At 48.4% G+C, this 17,861-nt stretch overlaps 1 protein-coding gene across 2 annotated transcripts in view; it reads left to right on the forward strand.

The window, feature by feature from the left end:
* The window catches only part of LARGE1 (LARGE xylosyl- and glucuronyltransferase 1), a 513,664-nt gene that overhangs the window by 230,694 nt on the left and 265,109 nt on the right, over positions 1-17,861 (forward strand). For both annotated transcript variants that reach the window (XM_045779979.2, XM_045779980.2), the window contains exon 4: positions 12,476-12,558. In XM_045779979.2, coding sequence (XP_045635935.1) covers positions 12,476-12,558 — 83 coding nt within the window. The remainder of the gene's footprint in view (positions 1-12,475; positions 12,559-17,861) is intronic.

Raw genomic sequence — 17,861 nt, forward strand, 5'->3', positions numbered from 1 at the left:
GAAGCCACGTTCTCTTCTAACTTTTTGGAGCTCTGCTGCTAGAGAGAACAGATGTCATAGTTACGGTGAATATTCTTTATCACATGGGTTGTGCCCATATTTGGTGGTGAATTGGAATCACATACCAAAAATGCATATTTGTGGGACCCACCCTAGACCTACTCATCAAGGATCTCTGGGTGTAAGCTGCAAGAGCACGAGCATTAAATAAATACATATAAATATATATATGTAAATATATATCTATTTATATATGCATGCAAGTGATTGTGAGGTAGTAGGGACCGTTTGCAAGCCACTGCCTGAAGCCACAACAGAAACAGTGGGGTTCTCTTCATGCCCGTGCTCTTTGAGAGATGAAGTAGCAATATAGGAATTAGGATCCAGGGATTGTTGATTCTTCTCATAACTGATTTTTTCATCTTTTGCACCTGAGAATTAAAGCTTCCTTCCTTCGCTTCCCTTCTCTTTGCCTGTTTTGATAATGTTACTTCTTAGACCTTGAGGTTATTTTTGGTGAAATTTTCTGTGCTGAAGCCCTGGTCCTGCTCCAGGCCGCCACAGGTGAATTTGGAAGCCTTGGTCTGCTGGCAGCTTGTTTCAAGGTGCTCTCCTCCAGGGGCACCTTGACCTTGAGCTGCTGACTTCATACTTCATTCCAGTGTAGATACTTCCTTTGTCTCCATCACTCGGCGTCTTTAAAGATTTTAGTGAAGAAGCCATAGAGGCAAACAAGAAATGTCAGTCAGTGGGGTCAAAACAGAAGCCTCCCCTTGTTGCGACACTTGGTGATGACAGGTGCCAAAGCCGGTCCTGACGCCCTGTCAGAGCACGGCGCCTCATAACCGAGGACATTGTCATCCTCCCTTGTTGCACTCAAACTTCTCCGGGGTATGACAAGTCTTTCTGAAAAGTCTTCTGTAATGATGCCCAGGCTGTCAGCCGAGATCTCTGGTGATGGAAACAATGGGCCCTCGCCAGTCCTGGTGCCCCCTTATCGTCCCTAATTATGTGGCCTTCAGAGAGCTGTCCGTTTCATTCTTGCCTGCTCTGCTGTCAGGGCCGTGCTGTTTCAGCGAGGGACTGGTTTCTGCGCGTCTCAGAACTTGCAGGAGGATCATTCTCTGTGGTTTCCGCTTGGGCCCGCGGGTGTCTGGACAGGTGTATTTTTCTTGCATTTCTGGTTCTGGTCCGTTCTGGGAGTCAGCTCTGCTATAGCAGGAAAGTCACTGGAACTGGGGTCCAAATTCCTGACCGGGAGTCTCTGCTTTGTCGGTCACTAGTCAGATGACTGGGGGTAATTGTGACCCTCTTAGAGTCTGTGTCATCATTACAAAAATGAGCATTTATAATCTGTTCTTCCTAGTGCACTTGTGAGGATGAACTGGGATAGCAGGTGGGAAACTAACTCTGTACAAGCATCACATAGCCTTACTCTGGGTGTTCCAGATCCCTGATGCTGCCTAGCAAACACCTAAAATGTTGTGGCTTAAAACGACACCAGTCATTTTATTAGCTCTCTTGGTTTCTCTGGGTCAAGGATTTGGGAAGGGCTTTGGTGCGCGGTTCTGGTTCGGGGTCCCGCATACACATGTCATTAGATCGTGGCTGGAGCTGAACAACGAGGGCTGGAGCAGTGGGTGCTAGCCCAGCATCACCCTTCCCTGTCGTAGACTTGGGGCCTCTCCACGTCTCTCTCTGCGGCTGGCTTGGACTTCCCTACAACATGGCAGCCCCAGGGCAGTTGGCCACTTCCCTGGCAGCTGAAGACTCAGGACAAGTGTTCCAGTGACCGAGACTGAGCAGAAATAGTTTTTATGACCTGGCCTCAGAGTTACATAGTATCACTTCTGACAGTGTAATCTGTTCATTGGAAGAGACTCAAAAGCTCACCCAGTTTCACAGGGAAAAGCACACAACCCCGTCTCTCAGTGGGCGGAATGTCAGAATTGGCGGAGGTCCTTGAATACAACAGCAGTTGATATTGTTACCGTGGGAGGTCAGGTGAATGGGACTGACTGATGTGAGACCACCATTACGGAAGTCTGTCTCTCCTACTCCATGCTTTGAGCTTCATTTCTCGGTAGTAATGTAATAGTAATAAAGGTTAACATTTACTCAGCCTTTAAAGTGGATCAGACATTGTGCTATAATTTACATGAAATAATTTACATAAAATATCTCATTCAATCCACACAGCATACTTTCTTCATTTGACACATTAGAAAGTTGCTAAGAAAGTTTCAATAATTATTTCAAAGTCCTACTACCGGGAAGAGGTGGAGCTTGAATTTGAACCTAAGCAGTTTGCTTCTAGAACCTGTACTTGGTGGGGGAGGCGGGAGGTAGGGGCTGCGCCCGGGTGGCTCAGACAGTCGGTTAAGCATCTGCCTTCAGCTCAGATCATGATCCCAGTGGGATCGAGCCCCACATCGGGCTCCTTGCTCAGCAGGGAGCCTGCTTCTCCCTCTGCCTGTAGCTCCCCCCTGCTTGTGCGCTCTCTCAAATAAAATCTTTAAAAAAAAAAGTTAAAATTGCCTTCCAGACTGTGAGTGTATTTGTTAGCTCAGTACAGATGTACCGTTTTGCTTTAGGCATTACGTTTATAGAGCTTGACACCTTGCGCCTTCATTTTCTGGGCCCCTGAAACCACAGTATTTCGATCTAGTGCTTTCACTTCATTTTAGGGAATTTTAGGAGATAACTCAGCAGTGGGGGGGGTTGCCTGCCACCTCGCATATTCACGTCGCTATCGGAAGATACTGTTGTAGCATTTGGATTCACATTTTATTGGTCTCATAGGTTGTCTTCTGGGCTCCTTCATGGATGTAAGTCTGCTAACATATCTTCCCTCAGTGTCAGGCCCTGGAGTTAGGGAACATTATAGGTGGAAGAAACCTAGCAGGATTTTCTTACGCAGTGATTTTTGGGAACCCTAGCTCCTATAGTGGTTACTTAGGTTACCTCCCCTACCTGGGTCTAGTGGTTACTGACTGCTTCCTACCAGGTTGTCCCCAAAACCTAATGATTTCAAATAACAAGCATTTCTTGGATCGTACCACTTGAGAATCAGGAATCTGGAAGCAGCTTAGTTGTACCTTGTGTCCGGAGGGTTGTCATGCGGTGGCAGTTAAGATGTCTGCGAGGGTGGCTGTCATTTGGGGCTTGATCTGCTTTGGAGATGGCACGCTGGCATGGCTGGGACCTCAGGTCCATAGGCTGGCTTGTGTGTTCTCACACTGCAGCAGCTCCCTGTCCCCTGAGTAAGGGATGAACCAGGCAGAGGCCACAATCCTCTGTACGACCTCGCCCTGGATGTCATATACTGTTAGTTCTGCCAACCTCCGTTGGTCCTGTAGACCGATGCTGATACAGTGTAGGAGAGGCTGTTCCAGGGCTGCACACGCTGGCAGGGATCTGTGGGGACAATCTTGGAGGTGGCTACCACACCATGGCCATGGAAAGGGGCCCCGTCTCCCCCAGCCTCCTGTCTGCGCTTACTCCAGAGGAGTCCTGCCTTGATCTGCTTTCTGTATCATGCTCTCTTATTACGTTTTATTTTTGAAAATGTGCCATTAACAGCAACAAATAAAGTTGCAACCTTCTCATTTTAAAGATGATGGTGGTAAAGGGGTGAAAAATAAAGGGTCTGTCCTAATTTTGCACAGTTGCTCCCCTGGCCCCAATAATAAATGATTCCAGTGGCTCATCTCCTCATTCCTGTGTCTTCTGCCCTCTTGTCTGGGAGAAGGATGAAGGCAGCACCAGCTTTGACACAGCAGAGGGAGTCAGGCAGCTCTGAAAGCCCTCCTTTCAACCATGGGAGAAAGACTATCCCAATCCTTACTTGAAGGAGAGCTGGGTAAGGGAGAAGGAAAGAAACTGATGCCTGACTTTCAGGACTATTTAAGGCTCCAGGCTCTGAATGTAGAGCCTTCAGCATACTCCAGACTCTTACAGGAATAGTAATTAATGCTGATTGCTGATGGCTATCTCCTATCATACCCGACTGTAGGCTCTAATCCCTTTACGTCAATCATCTCAGTTAATCTGTACAGCAGAGCTTGACAAGTTTTTACCCCCCCCTTTTTTTTTTTTTATAGATGAAGACACTGAGTTCCCAGCAGGTGCTGGTGTATCTTGAAAGATGGGGAGGAGGTTGATAAGTGAGGTGAAGCACCAGGGCACCCTAAACTGAGAGCACATTATGGAAGCAAGGAAACCTTGTGAGTCCCCCAGCTTGATCAGAGCATGAGCACCGTGCAAAGAGGAGGCAGGGCGTTGGTGATCACGTCTGCTTTCACTTTTTGTGCAAGAATCTGGTAGCAGACGCTGCACTTGTACACGTGTTAGCTCCCGGACTCAATCATGAATTTCTAACTAGGGAAGCCTGAGCTTAGGCCACATAGCTGAAAAATGTGGGTTCACATTTACAAATCTCTTTTGTCTTTAACTGTGGTACAACAAAGCCATGTAACATGAAATTTACTCTTAGAAATGAAGTGTACATTTCAGTAGTGATCAGTATATTCACTTGTTGTACAACAGATCTCTAGAACGATTTCATCTCGCAAAATAAGCTCTACCCATTAAACAGCAGCGCTCCTGTTTTTCCCTCCCCTCACCCCAGACCCTGGCAACCACCATCCTACCTCCTGTAAATTAGTCTCCAGGAGATACTTCATATAAATGGGATCTAACAGTACCTGTCTTTTGGTGACTCGCTTATTTCACTTAGCACGATGTCCTCCAAGTTCACACTGCAGCATGAGACAGGATTCCCTTCCTTGTTAAGGCTGAATAATATTTCACCGTATGTCCAGACCACGTTTCGTGCATCCGTTCACCTGACGGGGGCCACCTGGGCTGCTTCTGCCTCTTGGCTACTGTGAATAACGCTGCCCTGAACATGGGTGCGCATCTCTCTCGGAGATCTGCTTTCAGTTCTTTGGATATATACCTCGAGGTCGAGTGGCTGGGTTATATGGTAATTCTGTTCTTAATTATTCCAGGGGCCACCATATTCTTTTCCACGGCAGCTGCACCATTTTATGCTCCCAGCAACAGCGCATAAGGGTGCAGTTTCCCCACATCCCCGCCACAGGTTGTAAATCTTAATCCCTACACTGTTCTCCCTCCTCTGCTAGAGAAGCCTACTGCAGGCAGATCACCAAGGACTTTGAAGGAATACATCCTGTGGCCATTTCGCACCTCCACCTTTGTCTCCCTGTGCCGCACCACCTCTGGCTTAGTCTGCGAGGGCCGGTCCTTGGGGCCGGGCTGCCCCAGGGGAGGCGGCTCTCTGCACAGGCAGTTCCTGGCCCCCAAGGCACCACGGACCTCACTGAAGTGCATTTGGGCAGCCTATCACAGCGTCCACCGTGCTGGGGGGTTGGGGGGGGTTGCAGTAGCCTCCTGACTATTCTCTCTGCATCCGGTTTCCTTGCTTCCTTCCCCCCACCCCTGCACATGCACACAGAGATAACCTGTTCTCAACTAGCAGCTCGAATAAGTCTTTTAAAAAAGAAGTTGATCATTGCCATTTCTTAGCTCTGAACCCTCAAGGGGCTTCTCTCTTCACACGCAGGAAAAGTTAAGTTCTTGCAAAGGCCCTTGCTCTCTAGAAGATCTGGCTTACTCCCCAGCTTTCTCCCTGTGGACGCGTTGCCCCGCAGCCTGGCCTCCCTCTTTGGTTCCCTGCCTTTCCCTCGCACCTGTGAGGGAGTCTGGCCACAGAGAAGGTGCACCGTCTACACTTGCAGAATGGTGGTGTGTTTCGGCAACGTGTATGGGCTTTGTGGGTCAGGCAGGTCATCCTGTAGGTAGGAGCGTGGCACGTGCCGTCCGTGGCGGGTCAGTATGGGGCTGCGTTCAGACAGCCTACTTTCCCCAGACATGAGTCTTCTGTAGCAGTTAAGTTTCTGCTGACCCACCCTAAAATCAGGCTCTCCCTTTTCGTATGCTCTCCGCATAGCATTTGGGTTTCTGACCGCTGAGGGTATTATGTTCTTTGTCACACAGGGAAGCCCTAAGGCAGGCCGGAAGTATGCAGGGTGGAGAATGTGGGGGTGGGGGGGGTGTTTCATTCATATGTTCTCCATTTACTAGGCCTTGACTATGGAGAAGGTGCTCGAAGTCCCCACTCGAAGTGTGGCCCTTCCTTGCTGAGCCCCTGACAGCTTGGCTGCCATTACAATCAGGAGGCGTCTACCCTTACTTGTAAATTATTTTAAAATTTTTTATAGATTTATTTTTGTTTATTTGAGAGAGAGAGAGAGGGAGCAAGCATGAGCCAGGGGGAGGGTCAGAGGAAGAGGATCCCAAGCAGACTCCGTTCTGAGCCGGTGTGGGGCTCAATCTCACAACCCTGAGATCATAACCTGAGCCGAAGCCAACAATCGGACATTTAAGTGACTGAACCACCCAGGTGCCCCTATTTTTAATTTTTTAATTCAAGTATAACACAGTATTGATAACACAATATTGATAACACAATATCGACAACACAATAGGAGGTGTCTCCTTTTGTCTCCTACAGAGTTGAAATAATTTTGTCTTTTGGGGCCATGGTTTAGTATTTAGAGGAGACAATACTCTTATCACCAGCTTCCCAAAAGAGTTAGAGGTGCCTTGGATGTTTGTAAGATGATTTTAGGTGGCTCATCAGCAATGCATTTCTTTCATTTTCATAGTTCCACTTGTGTCTTACTGAGACCGAGCAGTACGGGTTTAACAACAGGACTTTGAATTCAGCCCCTCAATTCGCCACTGACTGGCTGAGCCATGGGACCTTGGACGACACACGTCACCACCCTGCCTCACTCTTCATCTTGAATTTTGGAAAACCCTGGATATTAGGAGGACTCCGTAGAGGAATCCCACCTTAGCCATGGTTCACTTTCCACAGTTACAGTTACCCATGGTCAGCTGTCCTGGAAACAGTTGATTCTCCTCCTGACGGATCCTCAGGTCCTTGGTAGCCTGACGCTGTGTCAGAATGCCCGCGTCCTTTCCCTCACTGTAACTCAGCACCTCGGCATTTTACCTTCTCCCGTCATCACAAGAAGGGTGGGTGAGGTACAGTAAGAGACTTTGAGAGAGACCACATTCACGTAACCTGTTACAGTATACGGCCGTAATTGTTTTATTATTAGTTGTTAATCTCCTGCTGTGCCTAATTTTTAACTTTATCATGGGTATGCATCTGTAGGGGGGAAAAAAAGTATATATAGGGTTCGGTACTGTCCACGGTTTCAGGCGTCCTTTGGGGGTCTTGGAAAGTGTCACCTGTGTATTACTATATAGAGAAATTCTACCTTCCTCCTTGTAGAGAGGATTCACTAAGGATCAGAGAGGTTAAGGTATCTGCACAGGGTCACACAGCTGGCCAGAGCTAGAGCTGCAGCCACCCCCCAGCTCTCCTGATTTCCACGGTTTTGTTCTTTGCACAGAAAAAGTCTGCATCTTGAGTCCTCCTCCCTTGCCTCGTCCTCATCTTGAGAGTTCTGAGTTCTAGGACCTGGGGACAGTGATGGGTGCTGTCTTTTATACAAGTGCAGGAAAGGTGCTCTCCACTGGAGAGGTATTAGAAACAAGTTCTTGGAACACCCCTCATACTCTCAGTATGATCACAGTAACATCTGGTTGAGTTTTTACCCGACGTTCTTCAAAGCACTTACTAGAGTAGTGGTTCTCAAAGTGTGGTCCCTGGACCGGCAGCGTCAGCATCACCTGGATGCCGGCGGTCCTCAGGCCCCAGGTCAAACCTCTGGATCAGAAACTCGGGGAACGAGTCCCCATTCCCCCTGGCTCTGTCTACGCCAGCCCTTCAGGGATCGTGATGCACACGGAATTTGAGAGCCACTTGTCCTCAACAGGCCCTGGAGGATGAGTAGTGCTATGTCCCTGTCGTGTGGGGGAGGGAGTTAAGGCACAAAGCTGTTGAACAACTTCTCCGTATGCTGTTCAGGCATTCTGTAAACAGCATCTGCTCGTTAGGGACACCTTGCACTCGCTTGTCAGATACGCACAGCAACCCAGTGCGGTGCCCATTTTTATCTCCATTTTACAGACAAGCCAAGGAGGCCCCAGGACATTAAGTGATGGCTCCAAGGTCACACGGCCGCAGCTTAGCTTTGATGTTGCCACTCAAACCAGATCTCTTCACTCTGGTTGGGTTTTCCCCACAAAGCCACCTCCGCCTCTGTCCCTGGCCGTGTGCTTCTCGCTGCTACCTGTCCTCAAGAGGCCTTCCTCCCCTCCCCTCAAACACAGAGGTCTGCTGCTGTCCTCGGAAGGGAGGCTGAGCCTGACTTTTCACAGCACAGATACTGGTGTTGAAATGGGTTTCCCCTCTGTCCCCCCCACCAGCAGTCTCCCTGATAGAGATGCTCGCACTCAGTCGTGCCCCCGACAGAATGCCCTGCAGGGAGTCCCGGGCCTTCTGTGTCCTGCTCCCGGTGCGCTGGGGCAGCACAGCTGGGCACAGTACTGGTCACTTCTGCCAGGCTCCCACCTCGCCTGCCATCCCTTAGTTTCTTCTGGATTTCCTTTGGCACTTCTTTTCCCTGCACCCCTATTTGAGAAAACAACCCCATGGAGATTTTTCTTGTGTGTGTTGGGGTGAGGTCAAGGGGGTTGCAGAACACAGAGAATGTTCTTTTTCTGGCCATGTTGAAGGCTGACAAGCAGAGAGCTACAAATCCCAGCTGGCCCTGAATGTCAGGAGTGACGATGGCCCTGGTCGGGTCCCTGAAATGCCCTCTCTTCCTAGAAGCTCTCTGGCATCCTCTTCGTCTAGGTGGCACAGGCTCCTCTGGGTTGCAAGGACACTGAGCTCGCTGTCCATGGAGGCTTCCCAGTCTCTGATGGGACTCTTTGGTTAGCCGTCTTTCTCCCTCGTCACTTGACCCCAGGGGGACCGATTCGCCTTTCTGTCCTCTGAGCACAACATAGTGCCTGGTGTATCAGGGACCGCAGAAATGCCCATGTCATGCCTGGATCCTCCTTCCAGGTCCTAGAAGTAAACGTCACTCACTTGGCCCTCGTTCGGCTACCTCATGCTTTCAGGTGCAGCTCGTGGGTGTGTGCCAAGCATCAGAGACAGGACTGCAGGGAGTAAGCAGGAAGCTCTGTGGGCTCCCTTAGAAAGAACCTGTGGTCCGTGTGTCTGAGAACTTTGTCAAGCTGCTTGAAATTTATAAACACAACTTACACATTCTCCAGCTTGCTCTGTTAGTGCTCTCCTGCCTCATTTCACCTTAAGGATCAGCAGTTTCTCTCTGAATGCCTCTGAGCCACGTGTCCTTTCCTTCCAGCCACCAGGACCAATGCGCCTGGTACTGGTCACTGGAACTGGTCAGGCCCTAGGAGGAAACCGATGGCGCACTCAAACGAGCTGGGAAGGCTTTAAGGCAGGACCACAGACGTGGGAGCCAGCGAGGGTGGTGGAGCTCCCTGGAGGGAGTCACTACAACCCCTGGGCCTGGAGGGCACGAGGCGGGTGGCCTTCTGGGGCCCAGGCGAGCTGGAACTCTGGGAGAGGGTTTCTGAAAGGTGTAGGGGATCGGACCTCTTTCCGCCTGCTCTCAGGCCTGCAAGTGATCAAACTCAACCAGAAACCCGAGGCAGTGAGAGCCCATTTATTCAGTCTGTAAAGGTCAGGCGCTCAGGCACGGAGTGAATTGAAGAATAAGAGTGAGTTCAGAGGAGCAGATAAGATCATTGCCCCCAACCCCCATCCGAGCTTTGTGACCATAAAGGCAAGTAAGACATCTATATGAAATATAAGGAGGAAGGCTTGGTGAGTGGCCAGTGGTCACTGAATCTCATACTTAGACCCTTTACTCTGATGAGAGGACTGTCCCCGTAGTTGTGGCCATTGGTCGGTCCTCTTTAAGTCACTACATTGAAACACTTGAAATGTGGACTTCGTAGCTTCCAGACCAAGTTATGGTGGTGAGACCATATTTGTGACTCTCTAGGAATGTTCATCCCTGTACCCCATTCACTCCGAACCCCTAACCCCTGTCCCATTCTTCGCATTCACTGCTGTCCCCACAAAAGTTGGGGCCATCCCGAACTCCTGGGACATGTTCACGGCGCTCCGATTTTCTGCGTTCCTGGGTGACAGGGCCTGGCTGCCACAGCTCCAGATGAATTTATTCATGGTGGCAGGTGCACTGGATGAAACCAAAGAGATTGGAAAATTATGTAAAATGTTTGAGAATGTGCACGCTTGTGCTTACATTTAATGGGCCCATTTTAAAAAGCCCCTGAACCCTGAAGCCAAGACAAAGTTTGATCTCCCGGGGCCGCGTGTTTAAATATTTGTGATTCCAAAGAGCCTGATTCAGCTTTTATCCATTCTTGTCCCCTTCCTGGCTATGTCTCCTGCATGCAGGCGTTTTCCTTTTCATTTCCTTCGTGATTTAAACGGTGACAGTTGCATTCCGCGTTATAGTGTTTCATCCTGAGTCTTTGGGAGATAATATCCAGAGATAAGCGATGGTGTCTTCGTTTTACAGGTGGGGAAATTAAGATATGCATAATAGGGTCTAATTTTATGTGAGACGAGGTCGAGTTGGTAGCTCGTGGGTCTGAGTTTCCCCGCACCCCCTCTTCTTTCTGAAAGCTGAATTTCCTCACAACAGCCCTGTGAGCTTTGGGGCAGGATAATTCTCTGTTGTGGGGGCTGCCCTGTGCCTGGAAGGGGGTCAAGCAGCATCCCTGATTGCTGCCCACTCGATGCCATAGCCCCACACACCCCCAGGAGTGACCACCAAAAATGACTCCCGACTTTGTCGGATGTTTTGGGTAGGGCGGGGCGGGGGGTGATTTTTGCCTCCTGTCAAGAACTGCTACCTGCCAGCAGAGGGATTTCAGATCCTGGCCATCAGAGATAGTGAGTTAATTGGTCTGAGGTGGGGTTGGTTCACAGGGAGTAGTTTAAAAATCTTTCTGGTGTTTCTGATGTACTATGAGGGTGAAGAGTCCCTGTTTCAGAATTCGAATCCCATCTGTCTAAGCCTGAGTCAACTTCCCTTAGTGATGTCCCGGGTGGGGTGGTGAAGTAGGTCTGGGAACCAGGGGTCATTGTCTTGAAAGGGGAGTAGGGGATTCTTCCCTAGAAGGGGAGTGTAGGGGAGTGGCCAGGGTTTCAGAACTGCATTTTTCTTCCCTTCCCCTTCTCTTCTCTTTACTTTAAAGTCATTCTAGACTCCTAGGAAGTTGCAAAAGTAGTTCATAGAATCAACAGAACTGTGTTTTGAACTTGCTGATTAGGATAACGGGGCGTCAAGAAGCTGTGCCGTGGGGACAGGGCTGTGAGTGGTTTCATGAGGTACTGGGTGCTGGAGGGAACGTCCTTGTTCTGCAGTCCTCCCAGGACCAAGCAAGGTGGGTGGCTGTTAGGAGGCCGGGTTCAGTTCACGGAAGGCTGCACTTCGGTCAAAGATACATCGAGACGTGTGAACCCTTCATTCTTCGAGCTGTTTTGAGAAGCTGATGACTTTCTGTACGGGATGGCCTAGAGCAGGGCTTCTCAATCTTTGTCAAGTTGCTGGTAACCCAGCCGGAGGGAGCCAGCCCTGCCTGGTAGCCTTGAGAGCTCGCTTAAAGAGATAACTGACTCTGTCTCTTATAAATCACTTACCGCACACCGGGGTGCCAAGGGACCCCGTTTGGGAAGCTCAGCTCTAGAGACCATCTCTGCTGTGGTTGGAAGGCAGCGTGCCCAGCACCATATTCTGCTCTTGGTATTATTCCCTATGTACTCCGTGACCTCCTGCAGGATGTGTCATGGCCCTTGTGTTACCGTGAGTCACCCGATGCCATCACTTTCCCAAGGGTCACCCTGGGCTAAAGGACGGAGCCAGGGCTCATGTCTGGGGCCTGTTCTCTTGACTGCGCAGATGAAATGCGCTGTAAGTTTCCCCTCAATTCTGCGAGTCTTCAGTTCTTGGAATGATGACCCAGCTGGGCCCCTTGTTATAGATGAACCCTCACAGATGTTCGCTGGTCTCTTTGCCCAGTCAGGTGCCCCTAACCTGAGACATCTTGCGAGAACATTTCCCAACTCCGAGCCATTGCTTCTCAGTCTCAGATCCCTAACTGTCAGTTTTTTCTTTCGGGATGTATTCTTTCTTCTCTCTTGTCACCAGTTGTCACGGTCTCCCAACGTGGGGGTAGGGGACTCGCTGTTTGCCTATTTGAGCCGATCGCCCTTTCTCTCATCCCCAAAATGCAATTGCAAAGAGCCTTAATGGTTTTCAAATGATGATAGCCCCATAAACCGATTAAAAAGGCCTTAATAAAACTGTCTCAAGTTATTTTCCACAGCTGCAAACTATGTCCTTTGTTTTCTAATGATCCTCACAAGAAATCAGGGTGATTTTTCTTTTCCACGTGGTCGGAAGCACCAGGAAGGCCCTCTTCCATCTGTCTGACTGCTTGCCCTGTGTTCTTTGCTTCCCAGACGATCCACGTTGCTATCGTCTGTGCCGGGTATAACGCCAGCCGCGATGTCGTCACCTTGGTCAAGTCTGTCCTGTTTCACAGGTAAGGGTGGCCGCAGTACTCTGCGGGCTGGTGCGTGAGGCATGAGCGCGGCTCGTGCGTGTGACTCATACGTATGACTGCTGGCCTGCATGCTTCCTCGGGGGAGGGGGTACAGAAGAGCAACATTTCTCATCCATCATCGAAGCTGCTGTGAAAATGTGATTTTTGTCTGAAACCCTGGGGAGAGTATTGTGTTAATAATGTTTAACGGGAGCAATGAGGGGCTGTCCCACAGTATTTTAGGATTGTAGCTCTTAGACCTAAGGGGACCTTCAGGGACACCCGAATTTGAGGCTTTGGTTTCTTCATTGGCCTCCCCTGCCTGACAGTCACCAGAACTCTCTGTGTACATGTCCCTGTTGACAGGTTGTGTGATAGACTGAACGGTGTCTCCCTAAAATTGATGTGTTGGAGACCTCCCCCCTCGTAACTCAGAATTCGAGCTGTGTTTGGAGATTGGCCTTTAAAGAGGCAAGTCAATTAAACTGAGGCAATATGAATGGACTGTCGTCCAGTATGACTGGTGTCCCGATAAGGAGAGATTGGGAGACAGCCTCACACAGAGGACACAGGGAGAAGATGCCCATCTCCAAGCCCAGGTGGGAGGCCTCAGGAGAACCTAACCCTGCCGGCACCTCACCTCAGACTTCCTGCCGCCAGAACCGTAAAAACTAAATTTCTGTTGTTTAAGCTCCCCCAGTGTGTGGTTTTCTGTTAGGACAGCCCTGTTAGGACAAACTCATAGAGGTTACTTACTCTGTTCCAACGTAGCCCCTCCCACGTCTGGGCATTTCTTTTTTTTTTTAAAGATTTTATTTATTTATTCGACAGAGATAGAGACAGCCAGCAAGAGAGGGAACACAAGCAGGGGGAGTGGGAGAGGAAGAAGCAGGCTCACAGTGGAGGAGCCTGATGTGGGGCTCGATCCCATAACGCCAGGATCACGCCCTGAGCCGAAGGCAGACTCTTAACCGCTGTGCCACCCAGGCGCCCCCACGTCTGGGCATTTCTAACCATCAGAAAGACTGCCTTATGTTAGACCAAAATTTTCCAAACCGTAGCTGATGTCTGCGCATCCTAGTGGATCCCCGTGGAAACAGCCCTATGAAGGATGGGTTCCTCTTCCACCTGAAAGTGAGCCTGCCTCTCCCGAGTCATCTCTTGTCCAAGTTAAACTCCTGCCATTTGCTTTTACTTTTTTACAGGAACTTTCTTCTGTGTTTTCACTGTTCGGCTTGATCAATATCTAGAATCTATTGAGGGTGTATCCAGAATTGAGTTTGTCGTTCTAGCCAGTGTCCTTGGCTCTGTTCTAACATCCTTACCAAGGGTTTGGATGCAGCCGAACCAGGCTGTAGCTAAGATACAGAAGGTTCTGAGCGGTGGGAATAGTGGTGAAAAGCTCTTAGAGCTCAACGATACAAAGACCAATGTGAAGTTAGTGCCCGAATCTAGCGGTCAGTAGCAGCGGCAGAGATGGGAAGTGTGGTGGGCACTGGAGACCGGCCAGCCGTACAGGAAACTAACCATTGGGTCTGCTTTCTCAGAGCCCCACCCAGCCCCTCTGTGATGCCCTTGGGGGTCTCCCTCTTCATATTGTTAATTCCATCCCTTCTCTTCATCCCTACTGCACCTGGCCCAGTTGAGGTCTGCGTGTTCTCTCTCCTGCACTTGGCCTTCCAGTCCCCACAGAGCCAGCCTCTAAGGCCAGGTGGTATTTCAGAAAGGCAAATCTGAGGTCTTCGAACCTTTCGTTGGCTTCTCGTTATGGAAGGGGAGAATTTTCTCGAGCCTCTTTACTGTGGCACACAGACCATCAGGACCTGCTCTTATTCTCAGCATGCTTCCTCTCTCTTCTCCTTGCTGGTACTTTACTGTCCAGCAACACTGACCTGCTTGTAGCTTCCACCCTCTCCTGGGTGTGCCCTGCCTGTTGTCTTCTGCTCTGTTTGTCTGTTTCTCACCTCCTCCCTCCTCTTTCCCCTCCCAACTTTGCGAACTCCTTATCCTTCTAACAGGAGGCCCACCTGTACCTGTCAGTCTGGGCTAGGGTCCCCTTCTCCCGGCCCACAATACCCTGTGCACCTTTCTATCACTCTACTTAGTACATTGTTTTTTATTTATTCACGTTATGTCTTTTGTAGTAGAATATGGGACTTCTGGGAACAGAAACCATGCCTTATATTTCTGTGTTGTCCCTATCTTAGGGAAGGACTTCTCAAGTGTTAGATGCTCAGTCAATGTTTACTTGTTTAACTAGTGAATCTGGGAAACTTCATTAATAAATAACCTGAGGATCTATTTATTCGACCAGTTAACTAACAGATCTAGCTCAGACTGGTTCGACAACACACTCATGCCACACTATAGCTGAGTGACTTTCAGCAGGTCATTTTAACCCTTTAGACTTTAGTTCCTAGGTCACTAACTTTTGCTGTGAATCCCTGCACCCCAGAATTGATTAGGTTGAAGACAAAATTTATTAGCTCAGTTGTTTGTACTGAACTCACCCGGGTGGGTCTCTTCCTGGTGCCCTGCTGTGCTTATAGTCAGCTAGCAGATCTGCTCCCCACCCAGGAGTGGGGGGATTCCCTGCCTCCACCCCCACCCCCCAAAGTGGGGAAAGGGGGGAAATGAGTAACCACCAAGTAGAGAACACTGTCGGCTGGCGGTAGGGGCTCTCCGTTCCCTCCTCTTAGCTCTGCTCAGTTGGCACTGGGATTTCAGCGGCGCGTCACAGAAGGAGATGGGGTTATCAAATAACGAATGACCGCGCGGGGCTCAAGCTCACGTCTCTGACTTGAAGTGAGATGCGCTTTGTACACCACCCTCACTCCTGGGCCGTTTTTGAGATTCCTTGTGGTTCTTGCAACCTTCATCTGCTGCTGGAAACCAGGCGTTTTGTCTGCTGAGCACTGAATTAGATGAGTGGTTCTCAACCTTTTTGTGTTTACTTCTTGTCACCACTAAAGAACTCCGATCCCTCCCTGATTGGAGGGGGGGTGGAAAAGCCCCCTTTTTTAGAAAAGCGTATTTGCATGATTACAGATAGTCACTTGTGCTCTTTCTCAATTATGGCAAATTTTAAAGCCATAAAAATGTTCGGTGTTGTTGGGCGTAAATATGATCACTGTCACTTTAGCTACAAATCAGATCATTCCAGTAGTTGCTGAAACCCTAAGGAATCCCATTGAGTGTAAACTTCCACTCCTACAGTCACTGTGCTGCACAAAGATGTTACGTTTAAAAATAGCAGATTTATAATTGGCCGCTGATGGCATGCCATGCTCTCGTGGAGGCATGGGGAGTTGAGAAGAAAGCAGATTCTTAGTATGCATGAGGAAAATTCTGCATGCCACGTCACTGACTACTTGATCTTGGTTCAGATGACCGCTTCAGTCCCTCCCATCCTTGCAGTTCGACAAATGAGAAGGTCTGCGAATTGATGTGCTGGTGATAATGACTTGAGGTATCAAGACAAAAGGACTTTTGAAAGACTTTTCGCTCAGAAGGTCCGGCTATAAATACCTTCATTGCTTCTGAGGCACGTTATGGGAATTAACCAATATATGATTATAAAATGCTTTGGCAAATGAAGTACCTTTCTAATGTTAATAATAATATAATAATAGTGGTAGGATGCTTCTTTTGGCTTTCATTGTTAATTACAGCAATTAGCTTTATCTTCCAGACAAGATTTTCAGCAAATTTTCATTTAAGGCTTGCTGTGTTAACATCCAATCCATTTTACCTCCGTGGTGTGGCTGGTGACAGTGGGCATGCTCTAGTTTAAAAGATGGTAAAAGAGTGATATCCGGGCACTCTTATAAACTCCTACCAGAACTGGAAATTGCTATAATCTTTTGAGAAAGAAGTTCTATGGTGCTAATGCCCAAGACCTTGACCCTATATGACTACTTCAGGGACTCTGTCTTCAAAGGATAATCCTGACTACCAAAAAAGACTTTTATGACTGACTGTTTATAATCGTAAAAATTTGAATACTTAAAAGAACAGAAAGACTGAATAGCGGACCATCCTTTTGTGGTAAGCCATGTTCTCGGTTGGTCTTAAAACGTATGTCCTAATGTGGACAGGTTGTATTTTATGATGTAAATGACAACACAGTTCAAAGCATATGCATAACATTATTCCCCTGTGTAAGCACGAGCCACGTAACCGTGGTCAAAATATCGGTGGCAGAAAGACTGGCAGAGACCGTGTTTAGAAATGGAGTTCTTTGTGCTGTGTGTGGAGAAGGAGAAAGAAAGGTGATCTTGTTTTTTGTCTCGTCTTTACATGTATTTTTGGCCATCTCATTATGCAGCCTCTGTGATAAAGAAAAAGAGTGGTTGAGAAAAAAGTAAATACAAGATATATGTGAACGAGGGTTTACCTGCTGGAAAATTGCATGTTATGTATCTGTGTTACCTAGATGGAAGCATATTTAAAGAAAAATTAGGGGACATAACTCCAACCCCGTTTGCAGATAAACTGCAAAGTATAGCGGCTCTCCAAGGAAACCGAGCTTTTTAGGGAGCAGAGGAAAAAAAAAATTACTTAGCAGCTAGGTATTTACCTCCTGGGCAGGAAGGTGGACCAGCTTGTAAAAATTTAATATTTGGTTGCGAGGATGATCTCCTTATTCTCACACTCCACAGCCCTGTTGGCAGGAGGAAGCTGGGTGACATATCAAGCAGCTGGGTTTTCGGTGGTTTGTTTGTTTGTTTAAACTTGTGCCCCTGAAGAACATGGAGGATAAAACAGCATATTTGTGCCCAGTATCTGCCTCTAATTGTGTTATTGCTCATTGAGGCTTAAACTAACCATAGAAGCAGTTTCTAGATTGTGACAGGAAGAACCAAGGATTTGAATAAAACAGCGTGGCTTCTGATTCTGGTCTTAGCAGCTGTGAGCTGGGTGACCCTAGTGAAGTTTCTGTACTTCTCAGAGCTTTGGTTTGTTCCCAAAGCTCTCCTAGAGCCCTGTTGGACTGTCATCAGAGATAATCTATGTGAGACCTTTCTGTATTTTGTGTACTGAACAGACACGAGCCTAGCTCTCTAAGTGTTTTCCAGGTATTAATGCATTTCATGCTCCTGGGATTCCATGAGGTGCGTACTATAATTATCCCCATTTTACAGATGATGCTAAGGGTCACAGAGAGGATGCTAGAGCTAGCTTTGTACCCAGCCGGCCTAACTTGAGAGTCTGAGCTCGCCATTGGGGGGAAAGAAAAGTTACTCTTTTGAGTATCATGATTCTTTTTATTTTTAATTTTGGGTGACCATGTAGAGAATTGT

This window comes from Ursus americanus, chromosome 17, assembly GCF_024610735.1.
Source record: "Ursus americanus isolate L20-20 chromosome 17, mUrsAme1.1.p, whole genome shotgun sequence".
NCBI lineage: Eukaryota > Metazoa > Chordata > Mammalia > Carnivora > Ursidae > Ursus > Ursus americanus.